Raw genomic sequence first — 27,949 nt, 5'->3', positions numbered from 1 at the left:
GCGCTGCCGAGCTGGCCTTAATAGGTGCTCACTAACAGTACTGCCCCGAGGGTCTAATAAGGATATACAGGGGATCTTGGTCTTCGGTGTATGTTTACACGTACGGACAAACATATACGCGCGGGCTCATCCGGTCGCGATTCCATTGCACGGTCATGTTAGACTGGGGTCGCCCGGCGAACGTGGGATTATTTTAACTCTGGAAATAACAGAGCAACCCCATGGAGATTGATGGTAAATAAGAGGTGGTGGCTGCGTGCCATGCTCGAGGTGGGCGTAGCGAAGACCCAACCCCGTGCAGCGGCATTGAGTGCAACGGAGAGGAGAGAGCAAGCCAGCAAGAGTGAGAAACTATATATATTAAGAAAAATGTTTACCAGGTAAGGGCCACTGAGCTATGTAGCTCTTTTCAGAAGCGACTGGATAGCTCAACGAAGTGGCTTATCCTGTGCAAATTTATAGCAACCAAATACTCTGAATACTCTAAATGTGGAGGAAAAAGCAGAGGGCCCAGAGAAAAATCCATGCGACCACGGTTAGACTCCAAATATATAGCAGGCGTCAGAGTTGGGATCGAACCCACGACCTCCCGCATACCAGGCGAGATAGTTAACATCTCACCACTGTGGTGGGAGAGCAGACATCAGAGTGAAAAAGAGAAGGACAGGTGCAGCGAGGGTTGTTGAGAGCAGAGGCAAAATAAAGGTAAGAGACAGAGATTGTGAGCGATAGACAGGGTTCGTAAGATAGAGAGAGAGCAAGCAGGAGAGCGAGAGAAAGAGCGTAAGCACGGGAGAGCGATTGCGTGTGTGCGCGAGAGAGAGAGCGCAGGGTCTGCCAGGACCTTCCTATTCTTGTCTATGAGGAGTCAGCGATGATGGATGGCAGCAGCAGCTGTTTTTTTTGGTGAAGTATGGCCTAACCTCTCCTAGGAAACTTGCGTGTGTGCACGGTTGAAGGTTGCTTGCTCCAGCCGATATTGGAACTTTGTGGGCATGGCTTATTCCACGGTGGAATTGGTGGGGGGCGGGGTGGTGGGGGGGGCAAGTCACCTAAACAGCAGTGCCCCTCAGTTCGTGTCCCCCATTTCTCCCATTCAGGAGAAGCTGCTCAGTGTGGCTGAGGAGGAGGTGCATCAGCTTTGTTGATTAAACATCAATTCATACACTCACGATACATGCAGTGTGAAAATCTTTTTTTAATTCACGTGTTTTTGCGATTGGTTCCTGTAACTCCCCGCAGCCACATTGACGTTTCAACTGATTTTTGCATCTTTAAGATCCTCCATGGACTCCCCAGCATATTTCTTCCATCTTATCTCACTCTACATTCCTCAATCGCCTACTTATCCCCTCTCATCACACTGTGTTCCCCCACGCACCCTCTGTGCCAGCAACCCAGTCTTTCTGTCAGTCACGTGGCAACCTTCACTTAGTGGGGGTCACTCATTCTCTTCTGCTGCACCTTGGGTCTGGAACTCCCTTCTCCCAATAATCTGTGCTGTCAATTCCCTGCACGTTTAAGCCCAGGCTATGCCTATTTTTCTCTATACATAAATATGCATGTTGGTTTTTTTACAGTAAGATTTGGTCCCATATACATTCTACCTAAGTCAACATTGTATTGTCTCGTATATTCTGAAAGACACACCCCTTTGCATTTTATCTCAGGCCTAGTGCAGGCTTCAGCCTGCTCAGCAGCCATATTGTTTTTTTTCTGCAGTGTATATGTACAGTATCATCATGCAAGAAAACGTAGCATTCAATTTTTTTATTAGATTTTGCTTTAAACATATTTACAATCAAACGTACAAGTTTGTATATAGTCATATAGTTATGCACAGTTATAGTAATTACCTAAACTTGATAAATAACCCTTCTCAAACTTTCTCACCAATGATGTGCAATCAAGCACGTATTTTAACAAAGACAGTGATTGTTGGTTTTAGTTTTAAATTTTTTTAAAGTATCAAGATGTTGTATTCAACTCTCCCGGAAAACAGGAGCTTGTATGTTCGATCCTGGATCCTGACAATGCCTATATATTTGGAGTTGGCGTGATCTCTCTACCCGTGGTCATGTGGATATTTGTCCAGGTCCTCTGGTTTTCCCCTCCACATTTATAAACATGTGGTTAGGTTATTTGTCTGCAATTATAAATTCCCACGTGTGATGATATAAGCAATTTCGATTAGATATCATGTGTGGCCAGGTCACCACTGAAAAACAGCGAAAAATCTCAGTGGGCTTTACCTGGTAAATAAATAGTTTGGTTAAGTATTAAATTATTATTATAAAAGAGCTACATTGTATTAAGATCACACACATGTGCAAAACCTCAGTGTTTCAATAGCAATTCATATCACGACACTGCTCGGTATGCACGCAGGAGTTTTGCAGTTTTCATCTTCTTTGCAAACTCCTCGACTATACTGTTCAGTACGTCGCATACCCGACCGTCACCTATCTTCCCTCACCAAGCAAAACACCTATACACTGTGCACGGTGGTCACAATTTTCTGTCGATATTCACATATCCAACCATTTCACGTATCTGCCTATACATCACTACCCAGGTAGTCGGATGTGACATTGCACTGTACATACATTTCTACTGTAAAATATTTTTTTTACATCTGCAGACAACCGATGAGAGTTATCCGTTGTCAGCGAGGGCTGTGTTTTAACACCGGAGCGTAGGTCACAGGCCTGTCTTCACACGGCAACATGCCTGGATTAACATTCAGATCTCGATTACATCCAGGCCTTGATTTAAGCTGACGCGATATTTGAAGCACTCTTCCACATTGAACTTCTGACCACCCCCGCCATGCATGGCACCCAGCTAAGTGCCTTTTATTGGCCACTGGGATCAACGAGGTCCTGGCTTTTAAGATTATCTAGGGAAGCGTGTTGCTCTAACTCCGGGCCTCGTGAATCACCACACGCTTGTCTCCCTTTTCCATGTCTACCGATTTGGAAATTCATCGTGAGCCGATGAAGGCCAGTTTTGCCAACTCCCCCAACAACAGTCAGCTGCTAGGTAAACCTTTAAAACTCTGTCGATTTGTCAAAGTCACTAAATCTAGATGCAAATTTTCTCAGTTGGCAACATTGATGAACGCACATTCACAAACATCGGAGGGGGTGATGATGCCAGGCTGTTGCGCCCCAATCGAGATCAAATGCCAATGAATCAGTTTGTACACGCTGCATAGGCCTCGTCAAAGCGAAGTGGAACTTGTCAGAGGGAACCGCCACCACGACGTGCCACAGTTTGTCAGCAGAGGTCCGAGAGACTGTTGCACAGGAAGTGACGCAGGTCCCATCAAGGGCCGTTAGGAGCAAGGACTGCTGGGAAGAAAGCAAATGGTTTATAACGCAACATATGAAATGGTATTGTTCTGCGTATGTTCTACGGCATCCAATTGCACTTTTGCAAAAGCAAATCGCAATAAGAAATTGTGCCCGACGAAATATGTTGGGGATTCATAGCACCAAGTGTAAGGTGTGTGGTCCAGGATTCCAAAGCGGCTGAAAAGCCAAGTGCGAGCAAATTCCCAGCCTCTAAAGTCACGTGTCGCAGCACATAGCCGGGAAATCAAATTCAATACACTTTCAAAAATAAATACGTAGCAACAGTCCAAGTTTAACTCAAGTTGTCTCTCTCTTCACATAGCAATATTTTCATGCAAGTAAATAATATCCAAATCAGCATACGTTGTGCATAGTGCTCTAGAGCCCGGTGACCCAAGGTCGATTCCTGGCCACTGCTAACATCGCTGGCGAGTGGTCAAAGCACCAACCCACCCCCCCCTCTACCATGACCGACAGGCACTGTGTAGTGGCAGCCCAGAGGTCACCGAATGCAGAGGCTGTAAGAGCGATCCTTCAAGGTCAGGCAAAAGCTGTGCAGGACCTAACAGAAGGAAGGAAGCGATGGCATGGCGGCATTAATGTAATTGGCTGGCTGCGACGAGCTCTCCTCTCCCACGCGACGCCGGCTCCATTGTGTGGTGACTGTGGGGACGTCTCGTGCTGCACATCTTGGGCATGCAAGGAGCACCGCCACGCTTGGCAAGTTCACCTTGAGTTGGACGCGAGGCTTTTGACGACTCGACTATGCAGCGTCCGTCCTTGGGTGCGAACCCCAACAAGTTGCGTGGAACGGACGTCGGACGTTGGCTCTGCCTTTGGCCGATATCACTGTTGATTGACACTCGTTAACGACGTAACGTGCTGTTCTTATTTCGAAGAAGGCTTACAACAGCGCGCGATGGATTTTCATCGTGGTTTCCGAAAAAAGTGTGGGAACAAAAGAAAATAAATAAAATCGCAGTTTTCTTTACTAGGCCGAGAAGTGCTTATCAACTGAATACGTTACCACCAAACATCCTTTTGGTGCCAGTTTTCCTTTTATCACTGACACACTTCACCTATCCATAGCTTTAATACACCTCTGTGTCCCTCATGATTTCAGTCGTTAGCTTCTTCACGAACTGCAAATCCAACTCAACAACAACCCTTTTGCTTTTGCAGCGACCACACTGCATGTAGAAATAAAACAGCCCAAAGCTAAATTGAATTTCGTATGATTCTGACCCAACAATGAAATAACAGTGGCGTTGCCCCCGAACGATAACTCGTTTGTTTGAGCCAAGGTTAGTAGAGTCAGCTCGGCTGCACGAGGCCTAGAAACCTCACTTTGCCCCAACATCGCCGAAACCGCAGAAGACTCGGCATGACTGAGTTCCGCGTGATCGATCACCGCCGCCGACGGGGCTTTGCCGAGGACCGTCCCCGAATCCGCCGTCGTCTCCATCACTCGCTGGCGGCTGGCACCAACGCCGCCGCCGCCGCCACATCGGTCTGCCAACCACGAGCCGAGCGGTTGAACGTCTTGTCGGTGGCGGCCGCGTCGGCGGTGGCGGCGGCGGTAGCGGCGGAATCGGCGTCGCAGACGGCCGTCGCGGCCCTCCGCGCCAAGCCCAGGTCGAAGACGAAGGTAGCAAGCTTCTTGGCGGGCCGCGACGCTGCCTCACGGAGCTTGCGTGCGTCGAAGCGCGGGCCGAACAGCAGCAGCGGCAGGCGACCTTTGTAGGCCCGGTGACCGGTGCCCTCGTGCTCCCCTCCTCGCTTCTCCCGCTGCTCCTTGCGGCGCTGGTGCTCGGCACGTGCCGCAAACAGCTGAAACAGCACCGAGTCCCACCGCTTGCCCATCCCCCGGCCCAGCGGAGGCACGATGGCCCGCTGCATCTCCGTTTGGGATGGGGAAGCGGAGGTGGTGGCCTCGCCGGGCTTTTCATTGCCCCTCGTAGCTTGGCCATCCCCGGTGCCGGCATTCTCGGGCTCCTGCACAATGAGGTGCTTCCTCACACGTGCCCAGCCGAGTCCCTTCTTGGCCGGTTTCGGTAGAGTCTTGGGCTTCTGCTTCTCCTGGGTCTTGCCGGCATTCTCTACAGTTGATTGTTCGGCTGATGGCGGCTGTGGCGGCGGCGTCGACTGAACGGCATGGACAGGAGGCCTGGCAATCACCGGTTCCCCGGCGTCCACCGCCACTTGTGTCTCAATAACAGGACTCAGCCGCACCTGCGCTGAATTGTCGCCGACTCCTTGCCGGATCTCGCTGTTGACCGCGACAACAGCTGGGGCCTCCCGTTTGTTTTTTACAGAGCCGTCTTCCGGCTCCTCCACCTCCAAGATGTCATCTGGCAGCTGCTGCTGATGCTGGTGCTGCCGATGGCGGGGGTGGTGCTGGTTGTGCTGATGATGATGTTGGTGATGATTGACCCCGTGTTCATGGTTCTTGTCGCTCTTCTTGCTGTCCTTGTTGACAGAGTTGAGGAACTTGACCTTTTTCTTGGGCTTGGGGGGTGGCACAGGGGGCGGAGGCTTGGCATGGACCTGCTGGTAGGCCGGGTATGCAGATGCCATGGTAACCATCATGGTAGCCAACCTGTCACATGATAGACAAAGGGGTCAAAGTTCATTAGGCAGGCTTGTAGGAAAATGTATTAAACTAGCGGTACCCAGCATAACATACCTCGATCTAGCAGATCTTGATTCAACATTCACGCGTTTAATTATTTTTACTTATTTTTTCATGAAAGATTTCTCTAAAAACACAATTGTCAATGTATGGGTTCTTTCTGGGTTGTTTTCATACACTGAGCTATTGCAGACATCCGTAGCCTTTAACATATATAGATAGGCAGAGCTCAGGAAGAAAGTCTCGTTAATGAAAAATATTTTGAGAAAAAAAAGTCACAGCAGTCTTTGCTCTTCTCCTCCGATTAGAAAGGACTTTTTGTTTAAATTTCATGATAACATTTTAATTGAGATGAATTTGTTTTTATCCAGTTTTGTATCGTTAGCCTCAGAAAACTCTCTCCGTTCCCATTCTTGGATAAAACTTATATGAAGCAGAAATCCATTGCGTGTCTCCGTGTATAAATAAAAAATCTTTCAGTCCATCAGTCAATCGGTTTTCCAGACCAATTTGATCACGCAGCATTTTTGTTTTAAGCAAGCAAACTCACCGCCAATTTCCAAATGCTGGTCATGACGCACACCTTGAACCCCGCGCATGTGAATTGATTATTTACAATTTATATCAATGATATTCAATGTCAGCCTTTTATTCATCCTGGAGGAATCCGATGAGCTATGAAGCTTGTTTTCACTGATGTCCAGAAACACATCCTCCAGTTTAAATCTGGCCCATTTCTGTTTCCCACTTTATTTTTGCTGTCTATTCATTCCGCTCTCCTGTGTGGCATAGCTCGGTCGCCATGAGCCCTGGTGCAAGGAATCAAACGTTCTCCTATCCATAGCCTCCGAGTGCACGGGGCCCTGTGCAGTTGCACCGCCTGCATACTCCACTGCTGCCTACGCTCGCTCGCTCTCTGCCCATCTGCCGGTCTCGCTTCTTGCGCTCCCCCGGGGCTCCAAGTGGCCTCGTGGCCTCCGGCAACAGCTGCCCACCGAGCCTCAGGTGCCAGCATGCCAAGAATAGGGCAGGAATGGACAGCTTGCAGTATCCGATACCGCGACGCCACTTATGGACGCCGCTCAAGTGGCTGCCCCCTCACCCCTCATCACCCCCCCCCCTCTCCTACCCCCCTCCCTCCCACACCCCCCTCAAATCACCCGAATTACCACACCACCACCACCGCCACACGCTCACCTATGCACCCAAGGCATACACTCTCAGCTCCACCATGGCATTTGCGTCCGATGTCCAAACTCGCGTGGGGCGTTTATCGAAATAGACGTTTCTAATAATGACGTCACCTTCTCGACTCGGTCCTTGCCCAGTGTGCCGGCAGGCAGGTGCTGGGCCCAAGCCGCCTCTCTCGCTCGATTCGATCTCAAAGCGTTCGCATTCTGCACTCGCTGCGTCTAACGCAAGTTGCCCATGGTCACCACCAAGTTCACCCTCATCTCCCCCCCTCCCCTCACACCCCATGAATAAATGGAACAAGCCATGCTAGGGAAGCGCAAGAAGTACAAGCTAACCAACACCTCCCCCTACCCCCCCCCCCATTTTTTGCGACGGTATGGCACAATCCGGTGCGCCAGTAATGTGAACCGCGGCGAGCCACTGGGATTTGCTTCTCACAATATATACACGGTGCAACGCAGGTGTCTGTGGCCACACACGTCCGCTATGTCGCAAGGCAATGCTTGGAAGTTCGCCGCTCTCTCCGGAGACAATAGATGCTGTTGGGCTTGTCGCGGATTCAACCTCCCACCCGGCGTGCTGATGAACAGTAGTCACCTCGGGGAGGTCGCGATATCACTCGCCGAGCCGTTATTATTGTATCGTGGTTGATATTCTAGCTGCCTCTAGTGTGAGTGCAACAGGTACGAAGCGAAGATCATTGATTCTCACGCGCGATTCGATGGACGTCTTTGTGGGGTTTTGGGCATCGATATTCATCCCCGATGCGTGCACCCTGGCAACCAGAACTCTCTAAAAGTATTTCTCCTACAACCCATTCGCACGATAGCCTTTTGGGATTGAATACATTCAGCAGCAAAGCAAAATCCTTGACCGCTTTCGACATACAGTGTCCCATCAGCAGAGTCGGGCCTTCTTGAATCAATACTGGTGAACTGCCAGATGTCTATAGCCAAGGACCTTCTCTTATAACATATGGGTCCTAGTTCAACGCCAAGTGATGTAATACACAACAGAAAATAATCACTGGCGTCGTAGCGACAAATTTAACTGACAAGATAAGTTATATACATGTGACTTGTTTGTGGAAAATCCTCTAAATATTCTGCTTTGTTCATTTTTTTCAGGTTTGGAGCAATACGTGAATGAAGTCTGAAAGATCTTCTAACTGCGCAACATCTCCCACGCCAGCAATTTCATTTTTGTATTTATAATTTTTTTTTAAGGAAAACAAAAAAAAATATCATTTATATAATGGCTTTAAACAGAAATGTATGTTACCCGCAGTTTATTTAATAGCTATATATTCCGTTTCGTTATTCCTCAAAAGGATGAGCACTGGTAAAAACGAGGGCTTCTGGATGTGTCCTCGCAGGAGTTTCTTAAAGTAACAACAACCCAAACGTAATGGGGCAAACGCTCAAAACGTTCGCATACTTGCGCGATTTCACATTCAAGCGAAGCAGATCTGGCGGCAAGCCACGCACATTTTATTCGTCAACTCACATTTGGCAAGCGGGTTTTGTTTTTGTGCGCGTGTGCTAAAAAAACAAAATCACGTTTCTGAATCACGTGCGAGCTTGTTAACACTTTGCGGCCCAAAAACGATTGTCAATTAGTCGACGCGTTAATTCCTCGACGTTTTGTCCAAAGTAAAATGATATTTTTCAGCTATCGATAAATAACGCGACGGGCACTCGCGGCAAAAGCCCGGGTGAACATTTCCCAGTGCTCATCCATATTCCTACTGAGCTTTTACTTGCTTATCGTTGATATTGGAGAGGAAGAAAGGAGAGAGATGGATAGGAGGGCGTAGGCAGAGGAGAGAGAGGGGGGGGGGGGGCGGCACGAGTGCTTGATAAACGAGAGGACTTCTGTCGGACGCTGGAAGGATTTGACGATGGCGGCGGTGACGACTCTTAAGCGACGCTCGCTCGACGGCCGCGTGAGTTTTTTTGTTTGTTTTGCGGTCGCTCTCGCACGACGGACGTTTCGCTGCGCTTGCGCGGCACGAGCTCTGTCGATTTTCATTCCCGGCACGTGGAGGACAAACGTTGAGAGACATCGCGCCGGATGGGGGCGCGCAGCACAACTCATCCGCCCCCCCCAGAAACGCCCGCGAGGGTGGTGGGGGGGGTGCGAGAGCTTAGACTCAGCACGCGCGGACGGAGCCGCGGCGTGCCACGGGGTCGATAGGAAACTCCACGTGAGCACAAACGTCATTTGCCAAAGAGCCCCCCCCTCCCGCCACCTCGTCCTGCCCCGCAATATTTAGCGATCATCAGACTTTGCAAAAAAAAAAGCAATCTACGCCCACCGCCAGCGCATTGCCCATTAGAAACTCGTCAGTTTAGCACGTAGGAGGAGGCTTTCGCGACAAATATCATCCATAAGAGGGTTTTTATGGGTTAGATTGCGTTAATATGAATGTGTCATTAAACCCGCCACCACCCGACAGCCAATTAGTAAGGTTTGTCTCGGAAACAGAACGTGCCAATTCGTTACTCGTACAGCCACACCGGTTGTGTGTTGGAGAGCAAATCCACAACATTTACAATCGGAGTACGACGCTTCGCCAGTAATTACAACCGGCATCATCAGGTGGCAGCCAGATTTGTGGAATCTTGTCGCAGCCGGCTTCGCTTGTTTGCACGAGGATCGTACAGAAACGATGGGGGGGAGGGGGCAGAGGGGCCTCCCAGCCCCCCTCCCACCCCCCTCCCACCGATATTGGGTTTTATTGATATCTCATCGCCCGACAGGAAACAGAAACGGGGCACGAGGGACGAACAAAGGAAGTAATTTTTTTAGAAGCGGTTGTGCAATGGTGCATTGTGGGCTTTTGCTAGATCGCGCGCTCGGGGCAATTTTGAAAGACCTCGAGTAGCACCCACTGGACAAGGGGGAGGGGCTGCGTTTCTGCTGGCCCTTCCCATTGGACAATTTCTAGTTCCCTAAAATGGAATTGGGGATACAAACGGAGGGTTGCAGACGTCATGTAAAGGAGATGGGTTTTCTTACTTTGCACACACAGGGTTAGGGATCGTGCAGAGAGGTGCTCGCTGTACGGAAAATGTATCAAGGACGAGAGAGGACGTGCGAGGCTCAAAAACCTCAAAGGAGATTGACGAGAGATGGGAAATCGCAGACGCTGATGGGTTAGAGCCAAGAGGTGGGCAAAGTTGCAAGTTGGTCATGGGTTGGAGCTGCCAGCGTGTGCCAGCCGATGTCACGGTGGCGTTTAGGTGGCAGAGAGCAAGGTGGCACAAGGAATCGTGACCAGAATCTTTATTTATCCTGGAGATATCCGATTAGCTATAAAGCTATTTTTCATGAGCGAATGCCGCAACACCACCAGACAAATGTGAATCTTCACGCTTCTTCTCAACCCGTGGATATGTATACCTGGCCAGACTTGTCCTTGGTGTGAAGTCAGCTTGGTGGAGCCAACAATTTGGTTCCTGTTGAAATAACAAGTTATCTGATACGTGACTCATATTCGTGTGCCACCCATGAAATTCGTGCCCCATGGCACATTTTAAATCGAGTAATCTTTACTCTTAAAATGTTAGCGCCCAGCATACGAGGGGCTGGGTGGCCAGCACCACGTCTGGCCGCCTTTGTCTCCCTGGTGGCGATGTATACGCGTCGCCACCACGTACTCATTTGAGACCGAGTCGACCCAGGGGAGGCCCAGAACTCGTTCAGATGATCATCACTGGCGTTGGCACACGAGGACAGGTGAGCTGTGGGTTACCTGGTAAGAGCAGGCAAATTGCAACGGCGTTGTTGGTTGTGGCCTCGCTGGGTTGCAGCCGGCCTCTTTCGGCGCATGCAGGAAGAGACGAAAGAGAGAGCGTGGGGGAAAGAGAGAAAGTGTCGAGATTGGCCCGAGAGAAGGGTGGCGCTTGTAGTTGCATTATCTAGGGAGGTACGTCGCTTAGTTTGTTTTAAAAGGGGGCACATGTATCACGCATCATATGTTAATGGCGAGAGAAAAAAATGAAACAATACGGCAACGTAATCTGATAACAGTGTAACGTTTAGCGGTAGTCGTAGTGGCACAAAAACAAAAAATACAAAAATATAAAACTGCTTGTATTACTACACACGCACGCGCGCGCACGCAAGTACGATTTGTATCCTGTGCCTATGTATCACAGCGTACGCGTGCTGCGACAAATAGATCCTTTTTTTTCTTAATACCACGCTTATTTATTTCCAATAGAATATCTTCACCAAAGTGCATAAAAAAAAGAATATAGACATGAATAATAATACAGAAAAAAAAAGAAACTTCCGTAAACAATTAGGCGATTAAGAATTGTTTAAACGTCTGCACTTTTTTTGTTTTTATTTTCGCAAACGGCAAAAGTGTTTGGGAGAGATTGTTTCCGCTTGCTACACTGCGCATTAGTTCACCGCCCATCTGTTGTTCGATGTCCGGAGGGCAGGGGGGTGGGCAGAGGGGGGGCAGAGGGGTCCCCCAAGGCTGTGAAATTGTGGAGCGGCATCACCGTCGTCCCATTGGCTGCCTGCCACAGGCGAGAAGCGCCGAGACTTTCGGGCGCCGTGAGGCTTCGTGTGGGGTGGGAGGCTATCACGGGGCTTGTAACGGGCTTAGACCCCCCCCCTCTCGCAAACCAATTTACCAGCTTGTATTCATCACACTCTGCAGCGGTGTTTATCCGGATTCGAATTCAACGACGTCGATTTCTCGTCTAGATGACGGTCGGCGTTCGTTGCGTGTTCGGGTGACGCGAAGTCGACGCGCCGCTCGCTATCCAGAGCGGTGGTGGTGCCAGAGGTTGCTGCCGGAGCGTGGCTGGCATGGGGCCCCCTGCTGCTGCTGTTGCAGGATTGTACCTGGGCTCACCTGTCCAACCCCCCCCCCCCCTCCTCATTATAGCCACCTGGGGCTCCCTCCAACCCTGCCCCCCCCCCAATCGCCACTTATGTCCAGCTCTGAACAGCGATGCCAGCCCGACCTAATTATACCGAACACGGCTCATCCTGTCGCTCATCCTAGCCTCTTGACGCCGGTGAGAGAAGCCTTTTGCAGCTAATCGCCGCAAATCCCCCAGCTGTGGGTGTCTGTGAGCGATGGATTCTTAGCGACGACGCCTCGTCGTGACGTCGCATCGACTCGTCGATTGAAATCGAGTCTCAAAATCCAGCAGCGGATCTGAGCAACGGCTGTGTCAAAATGATGCTAGTTTTGTAGAGCTTCTTGGAGACTCTGAAGTGATGCCACGACAGGTCAAAGTTAGCGATCAATCTGGTGATACTCGCTGCACTGGGTTCATCGAAATACCTGCGATAGTCAGGGCTTACTATAGGCGTGCGATGGGGTGGGTCTTGCACCACGCTTCCCACACCCCCCATCCAAGTCCGCTCTCCCTTAGCGGTGAATCACTGTCCCTGTGGCTGCCTGCAGCAACAGTATCCAATCTAAACCCCACACCTCCAACTGAGATGAGCTGGAGCCTGGCCCAGCGATAGCCCGGTCAACATTCCAACTGTTTTGTTTTAGCGTAGCCACCTTAATGCGACGAGGAATGTGATGTCACCCCTTAAATCAAAGTTACGATTAAATAAATCTTGACTTGCAATGAAATATTGGCAATAAATCGTTGCACTGGCTTCATCGATGTACCCGCCTCCCCAAAAAAACCCAAATTAACATTTAAAATGGACCACCGCCTAAGTTACATTTACAACGACAACACGGTGACATCTTCAGGACTTACACGTGTGATAATAAAGTTGCATCGCTTTCAATTTTTGTTGGTGGGGGTGGGGTGGTTTCGAATAACCATTATCTTAAACGTCAGTTATATCCATTCGTTGTCGTTGTGGCGACCCAATACCCCCAGGGTGAACGACCGAAAGGAAAGCACACGGATGCCGTCGCAAATGCACGCGGCAAATGGCCCGGGAACTTTCCGGGTTTTTATTTTTTCGAGTGTTGTTGTCGCTTCGATCGCATTATATAGTTGGCGGTCAATCCCTAATACGCTTCATATTTTTCTTTTGCTTCTTTTTCGTACACATTTTCAATAAAAAACCAAGCTGAGAAAACGCCCCGCGCCGTACACTCGCCGTGCCTTTCTTCGTCCACTGCTCTTTGCCTTGGCTGTGTACGGTGAGAAAGAAGTTGAACGTACATTGTCTCAGCTTTGTTTTTATCTCGATCGTGGCGCATTGAAAATGTCACGTCCATTGATCGTTTGCACAACCCTTGGTTGCTTGCGACCAAATCGCTACTCTATAGTCCACGAGCCCAGACAATGGTTTCTCACCGCTCAGTACAGCTTAAAAAAATACTTTTTACGTGACCAGGTAAGGGCCATTGATCTATGTAGATCGTGTTCAGAAGCGAACTGGCCACAAATGACAGCTCAACGAAGTGGTTTATTACGTGGAAATGTATAGCAGCCAAATATTCTAAACACATACTCTTTGGGTCTTTCGATAAAGTCACGTAGATAGAAAAATAAAAAAAATCACGACGTTTCGATCGCAACACAAGCAATCGTCTTCAGTTCATTTTTCTATCTACGTGACTTTACCGAAAGACCCAAAGAGTATGACTTCCTGCAGTCACGAAAGCTTTAAGTCAAGATTCTAAACACATGTTTCTAAATGTGGAGGGGAAATACCGGAGGACCCGGAGAAAAACCCACGGGACCACGGGGAGAGAGACACGCAAACTCCAAATCTACAGGCGTCAGTGTTGGGATCGAACGCACGCCCTCCTGTCTACCAGGTGAGGTAGTTAACATCTCTCTTCCGCGGCACCCACCTGAGCAGGCAAAGCCATAGCGGGTTCCAATGTCTTGATGTGAACAATAACAGTGAGTTGTGTGATAACCTGTTGCAATGAGTGGCTTATTAAGTAATTAACTTGCATCGGTCATGTAAAGACATCGGTAGGACAAATATTTGCTACCTTAGGTCATACCAACTCCTGCTATGACGCGGGGACGAATCATCATCTGTGCACAGCTCTAGCTGGTTGCAGAGTCGAGACAAGACTCTGCTCAAGATATCCGCTCGGCGATTCGGTCGCACCGCAAAACTTCGCGTGGCTGATGTTGATTGGAGCAGCGGTAGCAGCAGCAGCAGCAGCTATACATTGACATTGAGGTGGTTGGGCCAGATCATTGCATCAGGAGTAGTGGGATCGCCCTGACGATGCCTCCCTTTGTGTCTGCGAACCGGGCAGTGAGTCCAAGTATATGGTCACGTGCTCTGTTCTGGACGACGACAGTCTCCGCACATCAGAGAGGTTTTTATTTTAATTTCCATGCGTCCATCAAGTAACCGCATCTGCTGCCGTGGTTTGTGTGCGGTTCCGGTGGTTGTGGCCCCAAAAGCTTCGCGGACGATCGAAGCCCCATGGGGCAGCTCTAGGTGCACGCCCTGAAGACCCCTTCCGGAGGGATACATCGCGTGTGACCAACTGATGATCGGGGTGGTGAAGAATCGGTGAACAATCGCCGCAACTGACAGGGCGGGGCGGCGTGTCCTCCAGCAGTGCATTGGCAAGGGGCTGACACTTCTACAATTAAATCACTCGGTGCATCGTGGGTATAGGGCATGTACTTCAGAGCGCGCGTCGCAGTATTCAAGTGAGAGATTTATCGTTTCCAAATCGAGCGCATCACGTGCAAATTGGTTCACGTGACCCCTGAACCCGTCTAAGAGAGTCTGCACGCGCCACAATGGCAATCGATATAAATTGACCCTTCAACCCCAACACCGAATGCTGATAGTGCATTCAATTTCAAGGGCGTTATTTTTTTTATTAGGGTCCTACATTATAGTAGTTTTTTTTTAGATCAAGATGTTTTCAGAAAATTCACAAGAGTTTGCATGCGAGGAGAGAAGCCCGGAGCACCTGGAGAAATCCTACTCTTGCGAGGTGGAAACATTCTATTAAAACTAAACTATTATTATATTTTTAATTTTACCAGGTAAGGCCCGCTGAGCTATTTATTTTTCAGAAAAGACCTAGCGACTAGTGATACCCCAACGAAGTGGTTTATTACGTGGACATTTATATCATACTCGTTGGTTCTTTCGGTATAGTCACGTAGGTCAAAATAAAAATAAGAATTAAAAAAAATTAGAATTTATTTTTTATTTTTTCACCTACGTGACTTTACCGAAAGAACCAAAGAGTATGGATCCTTGCAGTCACGAAAACTTCAAATCTAGAATGACATTTATATCAGCCAAATACTCTAAACGCGTGATGTTGATTCTAAATGTGGAGGGAAAAACCGGGGTGCCCGGAGAAGACGGATGATATTCATCCACGCTTTGCTGTACCGCCTTCTCCTGAGCTCGACAGGATATGGGTACATCGATGCCCAATGAGTTCGTGTGATCCACAAACCCTCGGCTCCACAATGCTGGATTACAGGCCATGCGCATAACTACTACCGCCCGGCTAACATAATCATAGCATTGATTTATACACGCACAGGTGATTTGATGCATTTATCGTGATCTTAATTCATTTTGCCACCTCCACTGAAATTAAATCGATTGCTTATTATTTGCTAAAGCACCAATGCTCTAGAGTCATAGTAGTGAGCTAGCACTGCTGAGATTCCTGGGTGCGGAACTGGGCAGACACCCACGATTAAACTTGATTCTCGATTTAAAGGTTTCGTGACTGCAGGGATTCATCTTCCTGGTTCTTTCGGTAAAGTCACGTAGAAGGGAAGTAATAAAATAATAAAAATAAAACATAATAAAATAATTCTCACGACGTTTCGGCCACAACGCAAGTAGCCGTCCTCAGGTGGTTTTCACCTGAGGACGAATTATTTTATTATGTTTTATTTTTATTATTTTATTACTTCCCTTCTACGTGACTTTACCGAAAGAACCAAGAAGACTTGATTCTCACTTACCAATGATTGCCAGTTCTGTCATTATTAGGGAACATTCTCTGACACAGGGTGATGCACTGCTAGCTGCAGAGTAGAAACACGTGGGAAATATTTGCGTGCCATGACGCCGATAGCACAGTTGGAATTGAATTTTGAGAACAAAAATTATATTGGTGCATTAAATTCCAGTCCTCAAAAGGCAGAATCCAGTGCCATGTTTTCCCGCTCAGCAATGCCCCAACATTCCGAAGTGGATTAACCCGTTTACACATTACAAGATGCTGTCGTTCGGTGGAAAAATAAAAACGGCACGGGGGCTGGCGCTCGAAATGGATTTTCAAAAGTCCTGCTAAATTTGAAATTTAAGAAATGCACAAGAAAACGTGGCCTCTGCATAATTCCACTTCAGTAATTAAATATCCAGCTCCGCATGTTTTAACTTTACCACCGTTGCCTCTCGTGTACAAACTATGAATATCCGTGCACTGTATTACTGGAACTAAAATTGTGACTGGAAGAGCTATTATTACTCTCTGCAGCAAGCAGGGAAGTGGCAAAGTTGGCGTTTCGCTGCTCCAGAGTTATTTTAAAGGCATGAATCTGCAGCACGAAATTAAAATAAAGCCAGCGATATTAAATTATAAGCCGCCAATGGATAGCAATAAAAAGCGCTCTAAGATTTGCATTAATATTAATCTACGTGCCATGACCAGTTGGTTAACCTGCTGTGGTTTTCTATCGTGAGAAAGGGGGCGGGTTGGCTCAAGAATTCCGAGTGCTGAGGTGGAACCACTGAAATGCTGGGTTTGAATCCAAGTTTTAGCCCCACAACTGTGGTTAAACTGGATTCTCAAGTTTAACGAGTTAATGGTCGTGGCCCGGTCACCGATGATTGCACAAAACATCTCTTCACATCAAATTTGATTATGCACTTCATTTAATTTGGTTAAATTCCAGCAATGAGAATTAAAATATTGCCTTTACGGTCACGTGACGAACATGATTACTCTTACTCTTCATGTGGCGAAGTGGGTGGAACGTTCTGCCTTTTACTGTGTGGTCCAGGTCACGTAGAATGTGATATCCGCTTCCGACGGTCATTCTCTAACATAAATGTTCACTGCTTTGAAAGATTTCCAAACGGATTGTTCGTCTCACGACGACGCAAATAACACGATTGTAATACAACCGAGGGAAAAATACATGGGAAAAAGTTAAACACAAAATATGATTGACAGCACTTTGTCAATGTGCTGCTGGGTGAAGGCCTCCCCATGCCATGTCGATTGTGGGAGTCGTTTGACCATACTTCACCACGCTGGATAGTTTGGGTTCATTACACAGCGTGCTAATCAATAGGCCACCCACTCCACCCCGGTTAAACGTTAGCGATAACAATTTGTGTTTGCATGGCCAATGGAAGTAAATTAAAAAAAAATCGTTTTGAAAGTGAATTGATATCTGCACAACTCACTTGTCTTGGCCACAAAAGGCCAACAACAGCGTGTGCTAAAATTTTTTGTGAATGTTTACAAGTCCACTGCTTTTAACTTGGCATTCCCACCTGCAATACGGTGCTGTGGGCAATGCTCGTAGCTCGGTGTGTGGAGTAGGGCTGTGACGAACCCTCTGCGTGTATGTGAAGCGGCCGACTGAACAGCACTGCGGTGACAGGCTGCTGCTCCTGATCGCCGACTCGACTCACTCGAAATTCCCCATCTCTGGCCATCGATGCATGCCGGGGAACTTGACAGCCGAGATATATGCATGAGAGTAAATATGCATTTTTGTTTACGTGCATAAAGATTTTTAGTCTAACGTCACTGCACAACGTTTTATAAATTCGCACCTGCTGTAAACTCTACGCGTGGTTATAGATAGGTAAAAAAAAGTCACCGATTTGTGAATCGGATCGTGACTTCAAATCACGCGCAGAGTTTGGAACTCCCTTCCCCAAGTCGTCTGTGCTGTCGGCTCCCTGCCCTCGTTTCAAGTCCAGCCTCAAGACCTTCCGCTCTTCCTATGTCCGACTGCTGCCTCTTGTCTGCAGGACAAACATGCCACTGTTTCTAGACAGAGTCTTGTGACGGCGGCCACATTTCGTCACCGAGTCCAAATCGCAGTGAGATTCAACCTGCAGAGGTAGCGCGATCAATCTTTCACATCCATCGACGTCCCAAAGCGCTCGCAGTCATTTTAGCCAATTTTCCACCTCCAGAATAACACTGCAGGTGAAGAGAAAGCAATGAGACACTGCGTGTACAACTACCCACGGGAGTTCTGTATCGAATAGCCCAGAGGGACTCCGTGAATGATGAGTATTATAGGGGGCACCTCATATGCCTTGTTACTGCCCCCTGTCAAAAGTTGTTGGGCAGGGGGGGGGGCTGTCAACTCTATCTCCCTCATATATATGTTCCCAAGCACAATAAAATAATGGTGATGTTCTTAGGTTTTTTCGGTAAAGTCACGTAGGTAAAAATAAAATAAAAATCACGACGTTTCGGAGGCAACACAAGCTTCCGTCTTCAGGTGGAACCGTCACAGCCACGACAGCCGTTTTTTTTTACTTGATACAGCTGTCATGGCTGTGACGGTTCCACCTGAAGACGGAAGCTTGTGTTGCCTCCGAAACGTCGTGATTTTTATTTTATTTTTACCTGCGTGACTTTACCGAAAAAAACTAAGAATATGAATCCTTGCAGTCACGAAAGCTTCAAATCTAGAATTAATGGTGATGTTAGTTTGACCATTTTTTTTTACAACGATGTCTCGTGCTTCCCTTTTGGCTCATCTCTACTTGGCCCCCGTACTCAGCTCCGAGTTTGCTCTCAAACTCCATCCATACGTCTATAAAGCACGGTTAGACGCCGGGCATTCAAACGCTCAGCATTTCCAACGCAGATCCTTGTCGTTACTCGGGGCATCAGGAGGCCCTCATCCAGCAGTGGATTGACAAAGGGCTGTACGTTTTTCCATTACTCTCCCTCTATCAATTCCCCATATTTTACCCGAGCAGATTGCATTGCCATGCACTTGCAAAGCACTTTGAGATGTGTTTAAGCACTGGAGATAGTCATCCGCTGCAAATCCTTAACTACCGAGAGCCAAATTTCGAATTTGCAAAGCGACCGCGCGCAGGTGCAGCTCATCCTCACCTGGAGGTTTGAAGAGTTGAGGGACAGTGGAGTTGAAGGCTTCGGTCAGATCGTGGGCATCGCCCGACCAGTAGGGATGGGAAGAGCGAGGAGGCGAGGCAAGAGGAGGCGTTGAGACAGGAAGAGGAGAGGAGAAGAACTGAGGATGTTGGAGATGAGGAGGAGGAGGCCTGAGGCACGAGGAGCGCCTGGAAGACACGGTGCGTGCTGGGACGTACCCCGGGGCTCGTGAACAAGCGATGAGTGAAGAGCGGATCCTGCTACGGCTGTGCGGGATATTTTAAATATAGATCGGGCTGACATCAGCCCCGCTGCTGCTGCTGCTGCGAGATGTGGATTTTTTTTGGTCGTTTGCACTTTCAGAGGGTACATGCCTCTTGTGGCTGGTTGAGAAAGCAGTGGAAAAACTTGCTCAAGCCTGCTGGAAACGCCAAAACCGATTTCACAGCTTTAAAAAAACAACAACGCTGAGCACCATCGTGCATTCGGCGTCATGTCACGAGATACATTCATATGGATCCCTTGCTGAGCAGTGTTATGTTCTCCCCGTGGTCGCGTGGATTTTTCTCCGGGACTTGCCCTCCACGTTTACAATCAAAATGCGTTTCGAGTATGTGGCTGCTATAAATGTCCACATGGGGAGTCACTTCGTTGAGCTATCATTTGATTTGTGGCCAGGTGGCTTCTGAAAAAGAGAGATATGTAGCTCGGTGGGCCTTACCTGGCAAAATAAAACGTTTAGTTTAGTGAATGGCCCACGGAAGAGGACATCGCAGGGCTACCTCGAAGATGCCTTCAAGCAATATCCGTGCAAAATAGTCGGGGGCAGAGCTTTGCGCCAGGTGTATCGCGATAACAGCGAAGTTTGTTTCATTACAAACCGATATATTTTTTTTAAATGCTCAGGAGATAGAATTTAGCCAACATAGGGCACAGAAGCAAGTTTCACGCGATCGGGTTTTGTGGTGCCCACTCTCACATCGGTGACTGTGGCGAGGACCAGCGACTCGCGACACTTGAGAGCCCGGGTTTCATCACAGGGTCAGGGCCTGCGATTCGATCCAGCCAACGACACCGTTTTATTTTGGTATCATTTCTTAACCGTCTCGTGTTTGTTGTTGACAATTTACCTTGCCTCGTTTGTACAGGATTTCCTTCGGATTATTGTGTAAACACAGGAACATTATTTTCACGCATTCCAAACACGTTTATTTATGTATTATTTTCTAAGCATGTTTCAAGAGCGTACATTTAGGCTTTCAATTGAATTGCACGCAATGTTCTGCCCTGTTTAACCGACACCAACTATTTGAACACATTAGCCACGTCAATTTCAATACTATACAGTAGTGCGCTTAACTTATGGAGCCACACCACGGTCGTTGGCACATTGCATGTATGTAGAACTAATTTCGCACCATGCCGAGCCAACCGTGCTAATCGGTGGTGCGGGGAAAGGACAACACAATGCACGATGAACCCAATGACATGAGTTCGATTCCTGGCCACAGGTTACATCAGGTCGTCAGTGATGTCCAGTCAGCCATTCTATCCTGCCCCTCACCCCCCAATCTCCTCACCCTTCACTAACCCTCATTGACCCGTGCGGTGAAGTATGGTCAAACAAGCCCTGCAAAACTGACCCAGCGTGGAGCATTCCCCATCCAAACGTGAAAGGGTTGCAGATTGTTGCCAGGAATTATTATCTTAACGCGTGGGAAGTACTTGGCAATGACAACAATGACAGTGGCGAGGGTTGTTGATGGCGATGAATGCGACGAATTTGTCGTTGCTTGAGCGACCGGCATCAATGTTTACGAGTGCCACTGCGTAGGGCGTAGATAAGCTCCACTGTGCACTGGGGGCTTCTCTACACAGCGGGGCGCCACGGTGGTGAGATGTTAGCTACCTCGCCTGGAAAACAGGAGGTCGTGGGTCCGATCCCGACCCTGACGATGCCTGTATATTTGGAGTTTGCGTGTCTCTCTCCCCGTGGTCGCGTGGATTTTTCTCCGGGTTCTCTGGGTTTCCCTTTCACATTCAGAATCAACGTGAATTTTGGGTTTTTGGCTGCCATACATTTCCACGTGGTAAGCCACTTTGTTGCGCATTCATTTGTGTCCAGGTCGCTTCTGAAAAATATCTATTTAGCTCAGTGAGCCTTACCTGGGTGAAAATATAAAATTTTCTCGTGACTTTTTCTCGTGGCTACGTGCTACAGAACTCCGATGTGTGTTCAGGTTTGTGCCGGCATGGGCATCGTGATGAACACAACGTGATAACAACAACAACCCGTAAACAACAGCAGCAGAGACAACGTTACAAATGTCGTAGACTGGAAGGTCCAACATTGATCCAGATTCCACACACGCCCAGCCCTGTCACTGCGCAGCGCCGTTTCGCCAAGCTAAGCCTCGTTAACGTGAAACCGGACTCCACAGGGTCACGAGTTTGTACTTTGGGGTCAATGCCATCCACACGTGGAGGGGGCTTGCAATGCCCTCCCCATCCCCCGGTCAGCCTCACGGTGTCGCACCCCCACAAAAGGTGCAAGTGGAATGCTCCGTGCGCAGGAGATAGTGGCGCTCGGGTGCGGGGCATTGTTCCTGTAAGGAAGAGTTTCTCAAACTTGTTTTTGGCCCGCGGAACGCTCGGCCGATGCAAACATTTCCGTGGCCCATACAGCCCTCCACGCCTGGTGACTAAATTCGTTCAGTCATCTCTATTCCCTTCTCAATACCAGTCATACTAAAGTATTCCTATTACTGGAACATATTTTTTTTACTGAACTATAAATAAATAAAGTTAGGGGTGGCATTTGCATCTTGTGATTAGAGTAGCTTAAGGAGGGTAGTTTACCCAACTAATTTTTTTTTAAATTAAACATCATAAATTTTAATGTTAATTAATGTCCGAAATAAAAAAAAAAGGTACAAACGTTGCAATTATTGTCCGGATCAACTTGCTTTGGCATCACAGGCCCCGCGGGCCGCCTGCCGGGCCGTCACGAACCGCCGGTAGATACCAGCGATCGCGACCCGAGAAGCACTGCGGCGGGTGGGGGTGCGAATTGTGTGACATCTGACGATGGCGCTATATCCGCCTGTGTTGAATAAAAATAGCAAACCCGATGAAGTTGAGACAATGGTGCCTCTTTCATATATCCGTCTAGGGCGAGACTGACATATACTGGTAGGAACCTCCTGGTTACACGAGCCCACGGGGGATTATTGTGTCCGTCGTGCAGGGAGGGGCTGGGTGGGGAGGGAGGGGAGGGTGGGGAGGGGCTGGGTGGGGAGGGTGGGGAGGGGCTGGGTGGGGGTGGGAGGGGTGGGGGAGGGTGGGGAGGGGCTGGGTGGGGAGGGTGGGGAGGGGCTGGATGTGGAGGGTGGGGCTGGGTGGGGGGTGTTGGGTTGGGTGGGGAGGGGAGGGGCTGGTCACCCCGTGGTGCCCTTATAAAACTCAACGTTTAACCTACTCACGCCGGCTTGTGCCCACCCTCACAGTCGGGCATATTTGCGGAATACACCACGCCGCCGTTGACCCTGGCCATTGACCGAGCAACCCAACGTTCCTACCAGCTCCCTCCGCAGGAATGTGTTTAAGGGGGCATTGTGTGCTTACTAGACCAGGGGGTCGGCAACCTGAGGCTCTAAGGCCTGCCTCGTGACGTTATTTATGAAGGACCGCCGTCTCGTATTCACCGCAGTGCAATGTGGCTCGTGAAATAGTGATTTTTTTTTAAACTACTCTTTTCGAAAAAAATGTCTCTTCTTGTTATTTTGGTTGCCGGTCCACGATCTAGATGGATATGGGTACTCTACTTGGCATATGCGGAAAAAAGGGCTTAAAAGCTCATCGGATTGCTCTTACAGTGCAAATAAATATCCTGAATTGTGGATAGTGAGCGTAACGTTACCGTTGACAGCCCCTCCAGAGCCATTTGATGACGTGTCACAATTCAGAGTTGATTATTTCATTCGAGGATCGATGTTTCATGTTTGCTCAAGTGGTGAATATAGCGGCCTCTAGTGGCGTCAGGGAGTAAGTGAACTCACACATTACAAGGCATACTCACTGTGAGCAAACATAAATCTTACCCTCACAATTTGATGACTCGATCCATCATTAAGTGGCAATTCAACATCACCCCCGCCCAGAAATATAATGAATTGTCATACTTCAGGGTCATAATTGGAATTCATTTAAACTACTTTTATCTCCTGTTCCATGTCTTGTTTCCCATTTGTCCCGCCTTATTTGCAAGGTTTTCTTCATTTACGGTAGGCTAAATCTATGATGATGTGCACACCATTTCTATGAGTGCAACATTATATGTTGTAAACGCTCTTACACGTGCAAACACGTACACAGACATGGACATGACATGCAACAATGCGACATACATTCTGATTTGAGTTTTGTGAATGGCAGCGATGTTCGACGAATGGATGGAGGGCTACATCCCTGGATATCCAAACATACGCTTATTAATTACAACATCTTAAACCCAAAGTTTTCAAATGTTGGCTTCCAACCATTGCAGTCGAGCTCATCTGGTGATGAAGGGGACGAACATCACGGATCCTATTATCCGCTATCTTTTCCACAAGTTCAGTTCACTTATCCGCTAGAATTTGCGGATAATTAGGAAGCCGCTGTGCAATGTGGGATGTGGGGGGAAATCGCAGATCGGAGTGGGGGGGGGGCGGAGATCACACGACTGTTCACGAAACCTACAGGTGCAGGTGGTTGGTATGCAGATAAAATGGGTTGCATATTACAATACAATTGACATTCGTGTAGAGAGGTGCTCTTCATTGCAAGGCTCGCGGGTCACTGGCGGCCCCTGGTGACCTTTAGCGCGGCCCCTGGTGACCTTAAGCGCGGCCCCTGACGAGCGATCCCCGACAATACACACAGTGACAACACCCCCCCCTCCCCCCATCATCATCATCGTGCTGCTGTCAAACCCCAATGGTTTCAAATGCGTGGTGGCCCTCATACTGATGATGTCTTATCGGCGAAAGCCCCTCCCCCCTGAAATTATTGACGAACACTGGTGTAGTGGAGTTTAGAAACAACTACATATCCAGACGCTCCACAGGGGCAGGTAAAAAGAAATCTCTCTGCACATGAGAACACATGGGTCTTAAGTCTTGACTTGAACCAGGGGCAGAGTCTCAACTGCAGAGTGAGTGGAGTTAAAGAGGATGCCAGACATCGGGAGCAGAAGAGGAGACGCAGGCAAGGGACCATGCAATGTTAAGGTCACATATTGAGCCTCCCAGTACGGCACTGAGGATTCTCAGCAGGGCGCCTGCTGTGATCCGTGAGCTAAGCGCGCCATCTGCTGTACGAGAGACGTCAATGATCCCGTGGAGCCCAGGGGGTTAAGCGACGCATCAGAGGCGCCATCCGCTAAGCCAGACGAGCAATTAACAGGGCCCATGGTTCGTGTCAAAGGATAAACTTTTGTTGAGTGTACGCGAACGAGCTGCGAATGTTACATTGAGGTTGTATGGGAGAGAAAACACAAGAGACAGTATGGATAGCACGGCGAAAACAACACCCATAAACTATTCATAATAAGGTTTCTTTGGGTTAGATCGAGTAACGATGTGTCGTTCACCCACCACCACCTGACACAGTTGGAGAGTAAACCCACAACATTTACAACTTGAGCACTGTGACGTTTCGCTGATTGCGTGAATTTTCCATCGGATATTTGAAAGAGACCGGGGAGACTATTGGAGTTGGAGGACAGGCGAAGCGTGAACATTAAAGGGGAGATTGAAAATAACTCGGGCAGAAGCATTTTTAATTTGTTGGAGCGGGGCGAGGGCAGAGGCGTAGAGACAAAGAAGAAGAGAATTACAGAAGTAGTCCAGACGGTTCAAGATGAGACCATGACGGAGGAGTTTGGTGGCAGAAATTAAACCAGAGGATGTTTTCCACTGCTGGATGAAGGAAGATCTCACGACGGCTGCCTGGAATGACGGAATGTGAGCCGACCCGGACCGCGTGGGTCCGGTCGATGCTAAGAGGCTTGCAGTGTCGGGAGACCGATTTTAAAAACAGAAAAACCAAAATAAACACGGCCCAGATCGAGTTGCGGCAGCTCCCCTTGTGCAGGTGAAGACGGATCGTACGAGGACACCGAGAAAACACCACGGGGGGTGAGGGAGGGGGTCCCGAGGAAATCCGCGGAAGCCCCGGTATGGGAAGTCGAATAAACAAAGTCAAAGGTGGGTTACCTGCTCAAACGAGCAACGAAAAGCGGTGCACGTCATCCATTGAGAGCCCCGAATCGACTCTTGACATTCCACATTTCTGTGGCAGGGGTGAACGTCCTCTCTCGCTCAGAAGGACAACCCCACTGCTGACTTCACTGCAAAGTGGTACTGATTTTATAGACCATAGAGGGATGATTCATGGTTCGTAGTCAACCCCCCCAAGCCAGGATTGAAATTCGCAACCTTCCAAACTGCGAGCTGCTTTGTTCTACTGCTGAGCCACCTGGCCTGAGAAGAGCGGAAAGGTCACGTAGGAGCACGGGAACATTCTGGGCGACGAAGGTGAGCAAACACACGGGAGGAGAATGACGTCTGTAGGCAGGACACTTCTAGAAGTTTCCTCCTACTGAGGGAGGGAGGCGGTGGGGGAGAGGAGAGGAGACAGCGCACGTGATCGCAGGCTTTCCCGCTTGTATTCTTTGGTTCAATTCGGTAAAGTCACGTTGATAGAAGAAAAATAATAATAAAAACAAAAAAACACTAATGTAGACTGGAGTCTGGTTCTTAAATTTGGTGAGTGTACTGGCAGTCTATAATGTAGACTGTAGCAATGGTTATTAAGCTTGGTGAGTGTACTGGCAGTCTATAATGTACACTGTAGCCTGGTTTTTAACCTCGGTTTTAAGTCAAAATTACCCCCGTTTGTGTCATTTTATTATCCGGGCAAGTCTCAGCGAATCTTCAGAGTCACTCTTGAAGAGGGCCGTGCATTGGGGATGTTTTACCCTTCCTTGTTTGACGAGGTTTGTTGTTGTTGTTGCATAGTTTTAAGAGTAAACTGGAGAGCCCTGGTGAGCACCCACCTCACGGCCAGGACGACCCAATTTGGCAGTCTCACATATCTGCGAAACCACCGTATAAACATCACAAGCCACATTTGAAGTCAATGTCTATGGGACCCCTTTTGCCGGTATAGAGATATTGAATATACGGATTTCGCCTTTTGGTAGCCATTGGTCTACAGCACTGGAGGAGAGAAAGTCATTAAGGAGGCTCGTCTCTGATGGAAGGCCTATTCGTGCCAAGGACATTGCATACAATATAAAAGCGTATTTATATATTATACCGCAAGTACTCGCTCTTGATGCAGACTTTATGTCTTGTCGTGGGGGTCTACTTTGGCAATTTAATACATCGGCTTTCGCGACCAGTATTCATACTAAAATAAGTTTTATCATGTCTATTTTTGGCGTTTGGACGTCTTAGTCGTATTTATGCCATAAATGGAACATTTAAAGTTGGTTACACAAGTAAAGAGCAGTTTCTAGAGTTCAAAACGTGAACTTCACTGCGGTATAATCATCAACAGAGCGGACAGGTTCTTGAGTGGTACAATTTTTTAAAACTTTTAATGAATTAAATATTAACTTAAAGCTTTCGTGACTGCAGGAATTCATACTCTTTGGGTCTTTCGGTAAAGTCACGTAGATAGAAAAATAATAATTTAAAAAATCACGACGTTTCGATCGCAAAACAAGCAATCGTCTTCAGGTGAAAAATCACAGCAGGAGAACTGCTGAGGCAGGATAAATATTTCTATAGAATATTGTTTTTTTATTTCTACGTGACTTTACCGAAAGACCCAACGAATTTTAATGAATTAACACAACAAAAAACCATCAAACCTATTCCAGAATGTAACCAATGTTAACGATCATAACCGGCAAACATCGTAATCGCAAACAGGTTTCAGGAATCAAACGAATGTATGCATATTCAGAATCACTTTTAACGGCATCATAACAACAACATCACCATCATCCATTCGGGGTTACAACCACCACCACAATCAGAATCACAGCCGCGACGTAACCACCATAAGCATCAAACGTGATCCGGAATGCAACGAAATAAAACTCAAAATTACGTACGTACATAACGGCAAACATTATACGTGAATTGCAAACAGGTTCAAGATTCAAACGAATGAGAACAAATTCAGAAAACACCTTAACATCATAACAACAACAGCATGTATATTTTCCAAAAGCAAACATCAACAGCATTTGACATTCAGGTTACAAGCACCAATTGGGATTCAATTCAAAAACAGAATCTATCCCCCCCACCCCCCCTCCTTCAATCCCCCCTGCGCATGCACTCCCATGCCCCGGCTCAGATCTCTCAGCCCATCCCCGCGCCAGAAAAACCAAACACCACAGATGCAAACTCACACCCCCCCCCCCTCTCAAGAGGCTGTCGGGGGCCAGCTATGCATCTGCAGAATCATGGAGGCAGCAGAAATCTGCGGAAGCGCACTCTTTTGCAGACGGACGTACGCACGGGCGGTGTTGATGTTAACGTACATTGTCTATGTTGATATATAGCCTTGACTAATTATGTCTATGTATGTTGAACTTCTTTCGCAGAGTACATAATGGGAGATGCAGAGAAGGACAAACTAAAC

The 27,949-nt window shown here is 48.1% G+C and overlaps 1 protein-coding gene across 1 annotated transcript in view; it reads left to right on the top strand.

Moving 5' to 3' along the window:
* The window catches only part of LOC144936547 (uncharacterized), a 76,279-nt gene extending 63,015 nt beyond the window's left edge, over positions 1 to 13,264 (top strand). Inside the window, exon 14 of the mRNA XM_078863738.1 lies at positions 8,310 to 13,264. Within this exon, the coding sequence (XP_078719864.1) occupies positions 8,310 to 8,338 (29 nt within the window). The 3' untranslated portion in view covers positions 8,339 to 13,264. The remainder of the gene's footprint in view (positions 1 to 8,309) is intronic.
* The last annotated feature ends 14,685 nt before the right edge of the window (positions 13,265 to 27,949 follow it).

Source organism: Lampetra fluviatilis, chromosome 16 (genome assembly GCF_964198595.1).
Source record: "Lampetra fluviatilis chromosome 16, kcLamFluv1.1, whole genome shotgun sequence".
NCBI classification, from domain to species: domain Eukaryota; kingdom Metazoa; phylum Chordata; class Hyperoartia; order Petromyzontiformes; family Petromyzontidae; genus Lampetra; species Lampetra fluviatilis.
Note: the sequence above shows the minus strand (reverse complement) of the source record. Positions and strands in the feature narration are given on the sequence as shown.